The 14,558-nt window shown below is 63.5% G+C and overlaps 1 protein-coding gene across 1 annotated transcript; it reads right to left on the reverse strand.

The window, feature by feature from the left end:
* Positions 1-1,333: 1,333 nt before the first annotated feature.
* Positions 1,334-14,145, reverse strand: SUV39H1 (SUV39H1 histone lysine methyltransferase). The gene is made up of 6 exons (XM_064737056.1): positions 14,041-14,145; positions 13,014-13,159; positions 7,308-7,970; positions 5,410-5,556; positions 3,625-3,754; positions 1,334-1,547 (listed from the first exon to the last, which is right to left on the reverse strand). Exons 1-6 carry the CDS (start codon positions 14,057-14,059, stop codon positions 1,408-1,410), a joined length of 1,245 nt encoding a protein of 414 aa, XP_064593126.1. The 5' UTR covers positions 14,060-14,145; the 3' UTR covers positions 1,334-1,407.
* Between the last annotated feature and the right edge of the window lie 413 nt (positions 14,146-14,558).

Below are 14,558 nucleotides of genomic sequence, written 5' to 3' on the forward strand. Positions count from 1 at the left end.
AACCCCCCCAAAATCCCACCCAAAACACCCCCAAAATCCTGCCCAAAACATCGCAAAATTCTGTCTGAAACACCCCAAAATCCTGCCCAAAACCACTACAAAATGCTTCCCAAAACACCCCCAAAATCCTGTCCAAAATATCCCACAATCCTGCCCAAAACACCCCCAAAATCCTTCCAAATACACCCCCAGAATCCTGCCCAAAAACATCACAAATTCTGTCTGGAACACCCAAAATCCTGCCCAAAACCACTACAAAATGCTTCCCAAAACACCCTCAAAATCCTGTCCAAAATATCCCACAATCCTGCCCAAAACACCCCCAAAATCCTTCCTAAAATCCTGCCCAAAACCCCCCAAAATTCTTCCACAAAAAACCCAGAATTCGCCCAAAACCCCACCAAAATACTTCCGAAAATCCTGCCCACAAACCCTCCAGAATCCTCCTAAAATCCTTCCAATGCACCCCCAAAATGCCCCAAAATCCTTCCCAAAACACCCCCAAAATCCTTCCCAAAAAAACCAGAATCCGGCCCAAAATCCTACCCAAAATTTCCCTCAAATATCCCAAAACTCCCCCAAAATTCTCCTCGATCCTCCCGGTCTGGGTGTTGAAATTTGTGTGACCCCAAAACCCTCCAGACCCTCCCCAAAATCCACAGATCCCCCCCCCTGGACCCCCAAAACTCCCACAGTGAAGGAGACCACTTTCATGTCCCCACACTGGATCCCCAAACACACCTGGACCCCCAAAGCCCCTTCCAAGAACCCCCGACCCAAACCCCACCTGGAGTCCCCCAAAACCCACCTGGAGCCCCCCAAAATTCCCCAGCACGGCCTTGGAAGGAAGAACTGCACAGGTGTTGTCATTGTGTGGCACTCACAGCACACCTGGATCCCCAAAAACACACCTGGATTCCCCAAAACGCACCTGGAGCCCCCAAAGCCCTTTCCCAAGAGACCCCCCAACCCCCACCACCCCCAAACCCACCTGGACACCCCAAAATGTCCACCTGGAGCCCCCCAAAATTCCCCCAGCACGGCCTTGGAAGGAAGAACTGCACAGGTGTTGTCATTGCGTGGCACTCACAGCACACCTGGATCCCCAAAAACCCACCTGGATCCCCCAAAGCCCCTTCCAAGACCCCCCAAACCCCACCTGGAGCCCCCAAACCCCACCTGGGACCCCAAACCCCACCTGGGACCCCCAAAACCCCACCTGGAGCCCCCCAAAATTCCCCCAGCACGGCCTTGGAAGGAAGAACTGCACAGGTGTTGTCATTGCGTGGCACTCACAGCACACCTGGATCCCCCCAAAAACCCCACCCGGAGCCCCCCCCAGCCCCCCCCCCCGCGGGCAGCCGTGGGGGCGTGGCCCGGGTGCGCGGTGGGCGTGGCCCGGGTGTTTCAGAACAGGTACTTGCGGCACGAGGCCGCCCCGCACTTGCACTCGATGCGGCCGCGGGCGCGGGGGGAGCCCCCCAGGGACCCCCCCACCAGGCCGAAGTTGGAGTCCATGCGGGTGCTCTCGGCGTCCACGGGGTCCACTGCGGGCAGGGGAGGGAAAGGTGCGCTCAGACACACCTGGGCACGGGCAGGTACGGCCAGGAAACAGCGGGGTGGGGGCAGGAACCCCCCAGGTGTGGCCAGGACCCACCCAGGTGTGACCAGGACCCACCCAGGTGTGGCCAGAACCCACCCAGGTGTGACCCTGACCCCCTCAGGTGTGACCAGAACCCACCCAGGTGTGACCAGGATCTACCCAGGTAGAGCCTGGAACCCCCCAGGTGTGACCAGGAACCCCCAGGTGTGGCCAGAACCCACCCAGGTACAGCCTGGAACCCCCCAGGTGTGGCCAGGACCCACCCAGGTGTGCCCAGGACCTACCCAGGTGTGACCAGGAACCCCCCAGGTGTGGCCAGGACCCACCCAGGTGTGGCCAGAACCCACTCAGGTGTGACCAGAACCCCCAGATATGGACAGCACCCACCCAGGTGTGACCAGGACCCACCCAGGTGTGACCAGGACCCACCCAGGTGTGACCCTGACTCCCCCAGGTGTGACCAGAACCCACCCAGGTGTGACCAGAACCCACCCAGGTGTGACCAGGAACCCCCAGGTGTGACCAGGACCCACCCAGGTGTGGCCAGAACCCACCCAGGTGTGACCAGGACCCACCCAGGTGTGACCAGGACCTACCCAGGTAGAGCCTGGAACCCCTCAGGTATGACCAGGAACCCCCAGGTGTGCCCAGGACCCCCCCAGGTGTGCCCTGACTCCCCCAGGTGTGACCAGGACCCACCCATGTGTGGCCAGAACCCACCCAGGTGTGACCAGGAACCCCCAGGTGTGACCAGAACCCACCCAGGTGTGACCAGGAACCCCCAGGTGTGACCAGAACCCACCCAGGTGTGGCCAGAACCCACCCAGGTGTGACCAGGACCCCCCCAGGTGTGACCCTGACTGCCCCAGGTGTGACCAGGACCCACCCAGGTGTGACCAGAACCCACCCAGGTGTGACCAGGACCTACCCAGGTGTGACCCTGACTTCCCCAGGTGTGACCAGGACCCACCCAGGTGTGGCCAGGACCCCCCCAGGTGTGGCCAGGACCTACCCAGGTAGAGCCTGGAACCCCTCAGGTGTGCCCAGGAACCCCCAGGTGTGACCAGGACCCACCCAGGTGTGACCAGGAACCCCCCAGGTGTGACCAGGAACCCCCAGGTGTGCCCAGGACCTACCCAGGTGTGACCCTGACCACCCCAGGTGTGACCAGGACCCACCCAGGTGTGACCAGGACCCCCCCAGGTGTGACCAGGACCCACCCAGGTGTGACCAGAACCCACCCAGGTGTGACCAGGACCCACCCAGGTGTGGCCCTGACCCCTCCCCCAGCCCCACAGTGCAGGGTGGGCTGAGGGGAGGGAGCTCTGTGCAAGACAGGTGTGTGACACGGACAGGTGTGACAGGTGTGTGACATGGACAGGTGTGTGACAGGTGTGTGACACGGACAGGTGTGACACGTACAGATGTGACCATAGAGAGGTCTTACAGGTGTGTGACATGTGACAGGTGTGTTACAAGTGTGACAGGTGAGGACAGGTGTGTGCCAGGTGTGTGCCAGGTACCGTGCATGTTGTAGTCAAAGGTGAGCTCCTCCCCGGCACGGATGGGTCTCAGGGCAGGTACAGGTGTGTGATATGGATAGGTGTGACAAGTACAGGTGTGACAGGTACAGGTGTGTGTCAGGTGTGACAGGTAAGGACAGGTACCGTGCATGTTGTAGTCGAAGGTGAGCTCCTCGCTGGCCCGGATGGGCCTGAGGGCAGGGACAGGTGTGTGACAGGTGTGTGTCAGGTGTGACAGGTGTGTAACAGGTAAGAACAGGTGTGTGTCAGGTACCGTGCATGTTGTAGTCGAAGGTGAGCTCCTCGCCGGCCCGGATGGGTCTCAGGGCAGGTACAGGTGTGTGATATGGACACATACAGGTGTGTGCCAGGTGTGTGCCAGGTACAGGTGTGTGCCAGGTGTGTGCCAGGTACAGGTGTGTGCCAGGTGTGACAGGTACAGGTGTGTGATATGGATAGGTGTGCCAGGTACAGGTGTGCCAGGTGTGTGCCAGGTACCGTGCATGTTGTAGTCGAAGGTGAGCTCCTCGCCGGCGCGGATGGGCCGGGTGGCGAACAGGGCGATGCGCGGCAGCCGCTGGTCCAGGTTCTCGATGAACACGTTGTACACCTGCAGGTTGGGGTCACACTGCCCCGCCCCCCCAGGTGAGACACACCTGGCACGTGAGCCACGCCCCCCCGGTGAGCCCCGCCCCCCAGGTGAGACACACCTGGCACATGAGGCACGCCCCCCCCAGGTGAGACACACCCCAACAGGTGAGCCCCGCCCCCCCAGGTGAGACACACCTGGCACGTGAGCCACGCCCCCCCCAGGTGAGACACACCTGGCACGTGAGCCACGCCCCCCCAGGTGAGACACACCCCCCAGGTGAGACACACCCACAGCACCTGACCCACCCCAACAGGTGAGACACACCTGGCACGTGAGCCCCGCCCCCCAGGTGAGACACACCTGGCACGTGAGCCACGCCCCCCCAGGTGAGACACACCCCAACAGGTGAGCCCCGCCCCCCCCAGGTGAGACACACCCCCCAGGTGAGACACACCTGGCACGTGAGCCACGCCCCCCAGGTGAGCCCCGCCCCCCCGGTAAGCCCCGCCCCCCAGGTGAGACACACCTGGCATGTGAGCCACGCCCCCCAGGTGAGACACACCCCAACAAGTGAGCCCGCCCCCCCCCAGGTGAGACACACCTGGCACGTGAGCCACACCCCCCAGGTAAGCCCCGCCCCCCAGGTGAGACACACCCCCCAGGTGAGCCACACCCACAGCTGGGGGGAAAAGGTGCTGGAAGCTCCACCCACAAGGCAGGTAAGGCCACACCTCTAAACAGGTAAAGGCCCAGCTGTGGGCAGATAAACCACACCTGTGCCTGGGTAAACCCCCCCAAGCCCAGGTAAACCACACTGTGGGAAGTTAAACCCACACCTGAGGTAAGAGCACCCCAAGCCCAGGTAAGCCCACACTGGTGGGCAGGTAAACCACACCTGTGGGCAGGTAAACCACACCTGTGCCCAGGTAAACCCCCCCAAGCCCAGGTGAGCCCACACCTGTGCCCAGGTAAACCCCCCCAAGCCCAGGTAAGCCCACACCTGTGCCCAGGTAAACCACACCTGTGCCCAGGTAAACCCCCCCAAGCCCAGGTAAACCACACCTGCACCCAGGTAAACCACACCGGTGGGCAGGTAAACCCCCTCAAGCCCAGGTAAACCACACCTGTGCCCAGGTAAACCACACCTGTGCCCAGGTAAACCCCCCCAAGCCCAGGTAAACCACACCTGTGCCCAGGTAAACCACACCTGTGCCCAGGTAAACCCCCCCAAGCCCAGGTAAACCACACCTGTGCCCAGGTAAACCACACCGGTGCGCAGGTAAACCCCCCCAAGCCCAGGTAAACCACACCTGTGCCCAGGTAAACCACACCTGTGCCCAGGTAAACCCACAGGGGTGGGCAGGTAAACCACACCTGTGCCCAGGTAAACCCCCCCAAGCCCAGGTAAACCACACCTGTGCCCAGGTAAGCCCACACCAGTGGGCAGGTAAACCACAGGGGTGGGCAGGTAAACCCCCCAAGCCCAGGTAAACCACACCTGTGCCCAGGTAAACCACACCTGTGGGCAGGTAAACCACACCTGTGCCCAGGTAAACCCCCCCAAGCCCAGGTAAACCACACCTGTGCCCAGGTAAACCACACCGGTGGGCAGGTAAACCACACCTGTGCCCAGGTAAACCCCCCCCAAGCCCAGGTGAGCCCACACCTGTGCCCAGGTGAGCCTCACTCACGCTGTGGTTGACGAAGTGCGAGATGTTGCCGTAGTGGGCGGCGTCCACGGTGTACACGTCCTCCACGTAGTCCAGGTCGAACAGGTACGTGGCGCCCTGGCGGTCGTACACCTGTCCCCGGCGCTCCGCCTCCTCCGAGGTGATGATCTGGGGCGGGGACACACCTGTCACACACCTGGGCACACCTGTCACACACCTGGGCACACCTGGGCACACCGGAGCCCCCCACACACCTGGGCACACCTGGGGCACACCGGAACTCCCCACACACCTGGGGCACACCAGAACCACCCCCCACACACCTGGGCACCCCTGTCACACACCTGTCATACCACCCTACACACCTCTACTGCCTCACACCTGCACCATGTCACACCTAGACCCATCCTCACACACCTGGGCACACCTGTCACACACCTGGGCACACCTGTCACACACCTGGGCACACCTGGCACACACCTGGGGCACACCTGTCACACACCTGGGCACATCTGTACCACACCTGGCACACACCTGTCATACACCTGAACCACCCTACACACCTCTACTGCCTCACACCTGCACCATGTCACACCTGGAGCCATCCCCACATACCTGGGACACACCTGAACCATCCCACACACCTGGGCACACCTGTCACACACCTGGGGCACACCTGGACCCATCCCCACACACCTGGGGCACACCTCTACCTGCCCCACACACCTGTGTCACATCTGTACTGCCTCACACCTGCACCATGTCACACCTGAACCACCCCACACACCTGGGCACACCTGAACCACGTCACACCTAGGGCACACCTGAACCACCCCACACACCGGGAACACACCTGAACCGTGTCACACCTGTCCCACACCTGAGATCACTTCTCCCACGTACTCCATGATGAAGGAGTTCTGCAGCGTGCGCACGCCCCAGCCCTGTCACACACACACACACACACACACCTGTACAGTGTCACACACACCTGTATCACACCTGGGCTGTGTCACACACACCTGTACTGTGTCACACACACCTGTATCACACCTGGGCTGTGTCACACACACCTGGGCTGTGTCACACACACCTGGGCTGTGTAACACACACCTGTACAGTGTCACACACACACACCTGGGCTGTGTCACACACACCTGTATCACACCTGTACTGTACACACACCTGTACAGTGTCACACACACACACACTTGGGCTGTGTCACACACACCTGTACAGTGTCACACACACCTGTATCACACCTGTCCCACACCTGTCCCGCTCACCTCTCCCACGTACTCCATGACGAAGGAGTTCTTGCGGATGCGCTGCAGCGTGCGCACGCCCCAGCCCTGTCACACACACACACCTGTACTGTGTCACACACACCTGTATCACACCTGGGCTGTGTCACACACACCTGTACAGTGTCACACACACCTGTATCACACCTGGGCTGTGTCACACACACCTGTGCTGTGTAACACACACCTGTACTGTGTAACACACACCTGTACAGTGTCACACACACACACCTGGGCTGTGTCACACACACCTGGGCTGTGTCACACACACACACCTGGGCTGTGTCACACACACCTGTATCACACCTGTATTGTGTAACACACACACACACCTGGGCTGTGTCACACACACCGGTACAGTGTCACACACACCTGGGCTGTGTCACACACACCTGTACTGTGTCACACACACACACACCTGGGCTGTGTCACACACACCTGTACAGTGTCACACACACCTGTACTGTGTCACACACACCTGGGCTGTGTCACACACACCTGTATCACACCTGGGCTGTGTCACACACACCTGTACAGTGTCACACACACCTGTATCACACCTGTACTGTGTCACACACACCTGTATCACACCTGTCCCACACCTGTCGCACTCACCTCTCCCACGTACTCCATGACGAAGGAGTTCTTGCGGATGCGCTGCAGCGTGCGCACGCCCCAGCCGCGCCCGTCGCCGGTGCGGAAGATGCACAGGTCGTAGCGGATGCCGCGCTGCACCACGCGGTTGGGGCACTCGGCGCCGCAGCGGCAGCGCGAGTTGCACTCGTAGATGGGCAGCCCCGCCCGGATGCGCACCTGCCCGGCCTCGTTGTAGGCGAACCTGTTGCGCGAGGCGCCCGGGCAGCAGCCGCCGGCCAGCGTGGCCTCGGCCAGGCAGTCCTGGCACTCGCAGCCGGCCGCCACGGGCGTCAGCGCCACGCCGGCGCCCACCTTGTACTCGTTGACGTAGACGAAGTCGCGCGGGGGCCCGTGCAGGTCCACGTCGTTCTCCACGGCGATGCGGCCGCGGTGGCTGCGCGTGAGGTTCAGGTGGCGCTCCCAGCGCCGCAGCGCCCGCCGCTGCTCCGCCTTCTGCGCCAGGTAGGACACGGCGCGGGCGGGCAGCCCGCGGGGTCCGGGCCGAACCGGCCCGCCCGGGGCCCGCGCCAGGTCGGCGTGCAGCTGCTGCAGCAGCCCACGGCAGCGCAGGTTGCGGCGCGGCTCCCAGGTGTTGGCAGAGGAGGGGTAACCGCGCCACTTGACCAGGTAGAACTCCTCGTCCTGTGGTGGAGGGGGAGAATGAGGGGTTTGGGGTATGGGGGTGGGCTGTGGGGATGCCTATGGGGGTTCAGAAGGTTCTGGAGTGACCCCAATGTCCGGAGATTCCTGGGGTCTCATAAGGTCAGGGGGGTCCTGGAGTGACCCCAGTGTCCAGAGACTCCTGGGGTCTCACAGGGTCAGGAGGGACCCAGGAACGTGGGGGATGCTGGGGGTCTCGCAGGGTCAGGGGGTCCTGAGTGACCCAATGTCCGGAGATTCTTGGGGTCTCATAAGGTCTGGGGGGTCCTGGAGTGACCCCAATGTCCAGAGACTCCTGGGGTCTCATAAGGTCTGGGGGGTCCTGGAGTGACCCCAATGTCCAGAGACACTGTGGGTCTCATAAGGTCTGGGGGGTCCTGGAGTGACCCAGTGTGGGGGTCCTGTAGGGCTTAATAGGGTCAGGGGGTCCTGGAGTGACCCCAGTGTGGGGGTCCTGTAGGGCTAATAGGGTCAGGGGGGTCCTGTAGGGCCTAATAGGGTCAGGGGGGTCCTGGAGTGACCCCAATGTCCAGAGATTCCTGGGGTCTCATAAGGTCTGGGGGGTCCTGGAGTGACCCCAATGTCTGGAGAGCCTTTGGGGTCTCACAGGGTCAGGAGGACCCAGAACTGGGGGATGCTGGGGGTCTCATAAGGTCAGGGGGTCCTGGAGTGACCCCATGTGGGGGTCCTGTAGGGCCTAATAGGGTCAGGGGGGTCATGGAGTGACCCCAATGTCCAGAGATCCTGGGGTCTCATAAGGTCTGGGGGTCCTGGAGTGACCCCAGTGTCCGGAGACACTGTGGGGTCTCACAGGATCAGGAAGGACACGGGAATGTGGGGGAGCTCAGGGTTTGGGGCACCCGGGGTCTGGGGCATTCTGGAGAGACCCCAATTTGGGGGTCCTTTGGGGTCTCTCAAGGTCAGGAGGGACACAGGAATGTGGGGGACTCCGAGGGTCTCACAAGGTCTGGGGGGTCTTGGAGTGACCCCAATATGGGGATCCCTTGGGGGTCTAATAGGGCCAGGGGGGTCCTAGAGTGACCCCAATGTCTGGAGAGCCTTTGGGGTCTCACAGGGTCACGAGGGACCCAGGAACGTGGGGGATGCTGGGGGTCTCAAAAGGTCTGGGGGGTCCTGGAGTGACCCCAATGTCCAGAGGCTCCTGGGGTCTCATAAGGTCTGGGGGGTCCTGGAGTGACCCCAATATGGGGATCCCTTGGGGTCTCGCAGGGTCAGGGGGGTCCTGGAGTGACCCCAATGTCCAGAGGCTCCTGGGGTCTCATAAGGTCTGGGGGGTCCTGGAGTGACCCCAATGTGGGGGTCCTGTAGGGCCTAATAGGGTCAGGGGGGTCCCCAATGTCTGGAGAGCCTTTGGGGTCTCACAGGGTCAGGAGGGACCCAGGAACGTGGGGGATGCTGGGGGTCTCAAAAGGTCTGGGGGGTCCTGGAGTGACCCCAATGTGGGGATCCTTTGGGGTCTCATAAGGTCAGGGGGGTCCTGGAGTGACCCCAGTGTGGGGGTCCTGTAGGGCCTAATAGGGTCAGGGGGGTCCTGGAGTGACCCCAATGTCCAGAGACTCCTGGGGTCTCATAAGGTCTGGGGGGTCCTGGAGTGACCCCAATGTCCAGAGACTCCTGGGGTCTCAAAAGGTCTGGGGGGTCCTGGAGTGACCCCAATATGGGGATCCCTTGGGGTCTCGCAGGGTCAGGGGGGTCCTGGAGTGACCCCAATATCCAGAGGTTCTGTGGGGTCTCATAAGTTCAGGAGGGACACAGGAATCTGGGGGAGTTCAGGGTTTGGGGGCACCCAGGGGTCTCATGGGGTCAGGGGGGGGTCCCAGAGTGACCCCAATGTCCAGAGACCCTTTGGGGCCCAACAGGGTCAGAAGTTCTTGAGGGGTCACTTCCCAGTTTGGGGGTCCCGGGTGAGTTCCCGGTGTCTGTGGGGTCCTGGTTCAGGGGTCCCAGTTTGGGGGTCCTGGGTGAGTTCCCGGTGTCTGTGGGGTCCCAGTTTGGGGGTCCCAGTTTGGGGGGGTCCTGCTCTCCGTGGGGATCCCAGTTTGGGGGGTCCTGGGTGAGTTTCTGCTGTCTGTGGGGTCCCGTTTGGGGGTCCCTGCCAGGTTCCCAGTGTCTGTGAGGGGTCCCATTTGGGGGTCCCAGTTCAGGGTCCTGCTGTCTGTGGGGTCCCAGTTTAGGGGTCCCAGTTTGGGAGTCCTGGGTGAGTTCCTGGTGTCTGTGGGGTCCCGGTTCAGGGGTTCCCGCTGTTTGGGGATCCCGGTTTGGGGGTCCCGGTTTAGGGGGCCCAGTTTGGGGGTCCCGGTTCGGGGGTCCCGGTTTAAGGGGCCCAGTTTGAGGGTCCCGGTTCGGGGGTCCCGGTTTAGGGGGCCCAGTTTGGGGGTCCCGGTTCGGGGGTCCCGGTTTAGGGGGCCCAGTTTGAGGGTCCCGGTTCGGGGGTCCCGGTTCGGGGGTCCCGGTTTAAGGGGCCCAGTTTGGGGGTCCCGGTTCGGGGGTCCCGGTTCGGGGGTCCCGGTTTAGGGGTCCCGGTTTAGGGGGCCCAGTTTGGGGGTCCCGGTTCGGGGGTCCCGGTTTAGGGGGCCCAGTTTGGGGGTCCCGGTTCGGGGGTCCCGGTTTAAGGGGCCCAGTTTGAGGGTCCCGGTTTGGGGGTCCTGCTGTCTGGGGGTCCTGATTCGGGGGTCCCGGTTTAGGGGGCCCAGTTTGGGGGTCCCAGTTCGGAGATCCCGGTTTAGGGGGCCCAGTTTGGGGGCCCAGTTTGAGGGTCCCGGTTTAAGGGGCCCAGTTTGAGGGTCGCGGTTCGGGGGTCCCGCTGTCTGGGGGGTCCCGGTTCGGGGATCCCGGTTTGGGGATCCCAGTTTGAGGGTCCCGGTTCGGGGGTCCCGGTTTAGGGGGCCCAGTTTGGGGGTCCCGGTTTAGGGGGCCCAGTTTGAGGGTCCCGGTTCGGGGGTCCCGGTTTAAGGGGCCCAGTTTGAGGGTCCCGGTTTAGGGGGCCCAGTTTGGGGGTCCCGGTTTAGGGGGCCCAGTTTGGGGGTCCCGGTTCGGGGGTCCCGGTTTAAGGGGCCCAGTTTGGGGGTCCCGGTTTAGGGGGCCCAGTTTGGGGGTCCCGGTTCGGGGGTCCCGGTTTAGGGGGCCAGTATTGAGGGACTCGGTCAGGGTCCCAGGTTAGGGGGCCCATTTGGGGGTCCGGGCCCTTTCGGGGGCCCGGTTTAGGGGCCCAGTTTGAGGTCCCGGGTTTAAGGGCCCAGTTGGGGATCCGGTTCGCGGGTCCGGTTTGGGGGTCCCAGGTAGAGTGGTCCTGGTTCGGGGATCCCGTTTAAGGGGTCCCAGTTAGGGTCCCGGTGTCTGTGGGGCCCAGTTTGAGGGTCCCAGTTTAATGGGTCCCGGTTTTGGGGGCCCAGTTCGGGGGTCCGGTTTAGGGGGCCCAGTTTGAGGTCCTGCTTCTTAGGGGTCCCGGTTCAGGAGTCCCAGTTTTGGGGTCCAGTTTGGGGTCCCAGCTCGGGGGTCCTGGTGGGGGTCCCGGTTTAGGGGGCCCAGTTTGAGGGTCCCGGTTCGAGGGTCCGTGTTTGGGGGCCCAGTTTGGGGGTCCGGGTTTGGGGGGTCCCGGTTTCAGGGGTCCCGGTTTAGGGGCCCAGTTTGAGGGTCCCGGTCGGTGATCTCGGTTTAAGGGGCCCAGTTGGGGGTCCCGGTTCGGGGGTCCCGGTTTAGGGCCAGTTGGGGGTCCGGTTGGGGGTCCCGGTTTAGGGGCCCAGTTTGGGGGTCCCAGTTTGAGGGCCCAGTTTGAGGGTCCCGGTTCGAGGGTCCTGGTTTAAGGGTCCCGGTTTAGGGGCCCAGTTTGAGGGTCCTGTTCAGGGTCCCGGTTTAGGGCCCAGTTTGGGGTTCCGGTTCAGGGGTCCCGGTTCAGGGGTCCCGTTTGAGGGGCCCGTTTGGGGTTCCGGTTTGGGGGCCCAGTTTGGGGGTCCCGGTTCGGGGGTCCCGGTTTGGGGGTCCCAGTTCGGGGGTCCCGGTTTAGGGGGCCCAGTTTGAGGGATCCCTGCTGGGGGTCTGGTTTGGGATCCCGGTTTAAGGAGGCCCAGTTTGGGGGTCCCGGTTTAGGGGCCCAGTTTGGGGTCCCGGTTCAGAGGTCCCGGTTTAGGGGGCCCAGTTTCGGGGGTCCCGGTTTGGGGTCCCGGTTCGGGGATCCCGGTTTAAGGGGCCCAGTTTGGGGGTCCGGTTCGGGGGTCCCGGTTTAGGGGCCCAGTTTGAGGGTCCTGGTTCGGGGTCCCGGTTTGGGAGTCCCGGTTTAAGGGCCCAGTTTGGGGTCCCGGTTTAGGGGCCCAGTTTGGGGTCCCGGTTCGGGGGTCCCGGTTTAGGGGGCCCAGTTTGAGGGTCCCGGCTCGGGGGTCCCGGTCTCGGGGGTCCCGGTTCGGGGGTCCCGGTTTAGGGGGTCCAGTTTGGGGGTCCCGGTTTAAGGGGCCCATGTTGGGGTCCCGGTTTCGGGGTCCCAGTTTAGGGGCCCAGTTTGGGGGTCCGGTTTAGGGGGCCCAGTTTGAGGGTCCCGGTTTAAGGGCCCAGTTTGGGGATCCCGTTTGGGGGTCCCGGTTTAGGGGTCCCGGTTTGGGGGTCCCGGTTCGGGGGTCCCGGTTTAGGGGGCCCAGTTTGAGGGTCCCGGTTCGGGGGTCCCGGTTTAAGGGGCCCAGTTTGGGGGTCCCGGTTCGGGGGTCCCGGTTTAGGGGTCCCAGTTCGGGGGTCCCAGTTCGGGGGTCCCGGTTTAGGGGCCCAGTTTGGGGGTCGTTACCGTTCGGGGGTCCCGGTTCGGGGGTCCCGGTTTAGGGGGCCCAGTTTGGGGGTCCCGGTTCGGGGGTCCCGGTTCGGGGGTCCCGGTTTAGGGGGCCCAGTTTGGGGGTCCCGGTTCGGGGGTCCCGGTTCGGGGGTCCCGGTTTAGGGGGCCCAGTTTGAGGGTCCCGGTTTAGGGGTCCCGGTTTTAGGGGGCCCAGTTCGGGGGTCCCTGCTCGGGGGTCCCGCGGCGCTCACCCGCACTCGCCGGTAGTCGCACAGCAGCTCCACCTCGAAGTCGGCGAGGTTGCGGCGGGTGACGCCGAGGGCGCGGCACCGCAGGCGCTGCAGCCGGCACAGCTCCTGCAGCTGCGACCACGGCGACAGGCAGCACACGGAGCACTCTGCGGATTGTCACCGACGGTGGGGACAACGTGAGGGGGACAGGTGACACCACAGACCCCCAGCTCCCCTCACACAGCCCCCACCCCGGGCCCGCCCTGCCCAGCTCGGCCCGGCCCGCACCGCTCGCTCTGTCGCGACATGGAGCAGTCTGGGGATGTCACCGAAGGGTAGAGACACACCGGGGGACAACGTGAGGGGACAAGTGTCACCACAGACCCCCCCCGGGCCCGCCCTGCCCAGCCCAGCCCACACCGCTGGCTCTGTCGCGACAAGCAGCACATGGAGCACTCTGCGGATTGTCACCGGGGAAGGGGACAGACCGAGGGACAACGTGAGGGGACAGGTGACACCACAGACCCCCCCGGGCCCGCCCTGCCCAGCCCAGCCCGCACCGCTGGCTCTGTCGCGACAGGCACCACATGGAAAACCCTGGGCGTGTCACCGCTGGGAGGGGACACACCAAGGCGGGGGCCGTGAGGGGACAGGTGACACCAAATCCCCCTCTCACCTCACACAGCCGCCCCCCTCAGCCCGCCCTGCCCTGCCCAGCCCAGCCCAGCCCAGCCCAGCCCACACCGCTCGCTCTGTCGCGACCACACGACAGCGACAACACGGGGCACTCCGGGGGGTGGACACCAGGTGGGTGAGGGGACACTGAGGGGGAGAATTTGGGGACAGGACAGCGCCCCCCCCTTTCCCTCACACGCTCCCCGCCCCCCCCTCAGAGCGTTCCCGCCACTTTTTCCCCCCCCCCCGTCCCCTCAGGCGCCAACGGCCGCGCGCGGGAAGCGGCGCCGTCCCCTCAGAGCGCCCCCCCCCGCCCCTGATTTCCCCCTCATGCTCCCTCGGAGACCCCTCGGGCCCGCCCCGCTCACGCCACCTTTTAAATTTTCCGCCATTTTCAGCCGCCGCCGCTTTTTTTTTGTCTTTTTCCGCCTTTTCCCTTTTTTTCTCTGGCGCCGCTTCCGCCCGGCGGGCAGAGCGAGGGGCGGGGCTTCCTCCGCCCGCGCCCAGCGCCTATTGGCTGAACCCGAAGCTGATTTGCATACTGACAGCTGGCTGCCTGCCTTCCATTGGCTGGCGCCGTGATTTATTTGCATACTGACAGCTACCCGCCCGTCCTCTATTGGCCGCCGCGCTGCTTCATTTGCATAATATCTGATCCCGCCATTGGTGGTCTGGTCGGTAAATTTGCATATCCCTCCCAGCAGCGCCCGCGAGGCCTCATTTACATACTGGCGCGAATTGACAGATTTCCATTGGCCGCGGCGCTGCCTGATTTGCATACCGCTCCCAGCATCCCCCGCGCACTCCGCCGATCCCGAATTCCGCCGTTTTTTCCCCATTTTCCCCGCGGTTTTTCCCGGTTTATAACGGCGGCAAGCTCCGGGATCCCCT

The sequence above is a fragment of the Zonotrichia leucophrys genome, unplaced genomic scaffold (genome assembly GCF_028769735.1).
Source record: "Zonotrichia leucophrys gambelii isolate GWCS_2022_RI unplaced genomic scaffold, RI_Zleu_2.0 Scaffold_34_1600103, whole genome shotgun sequence".
Taxonomy (NCBI): domain Eukaryota; kingdom Metazoa; phylum Chordata; class Aves; order Passeriformes; family Passerellidae; genus Zonotrichia; species Zonotrichia leucophrys.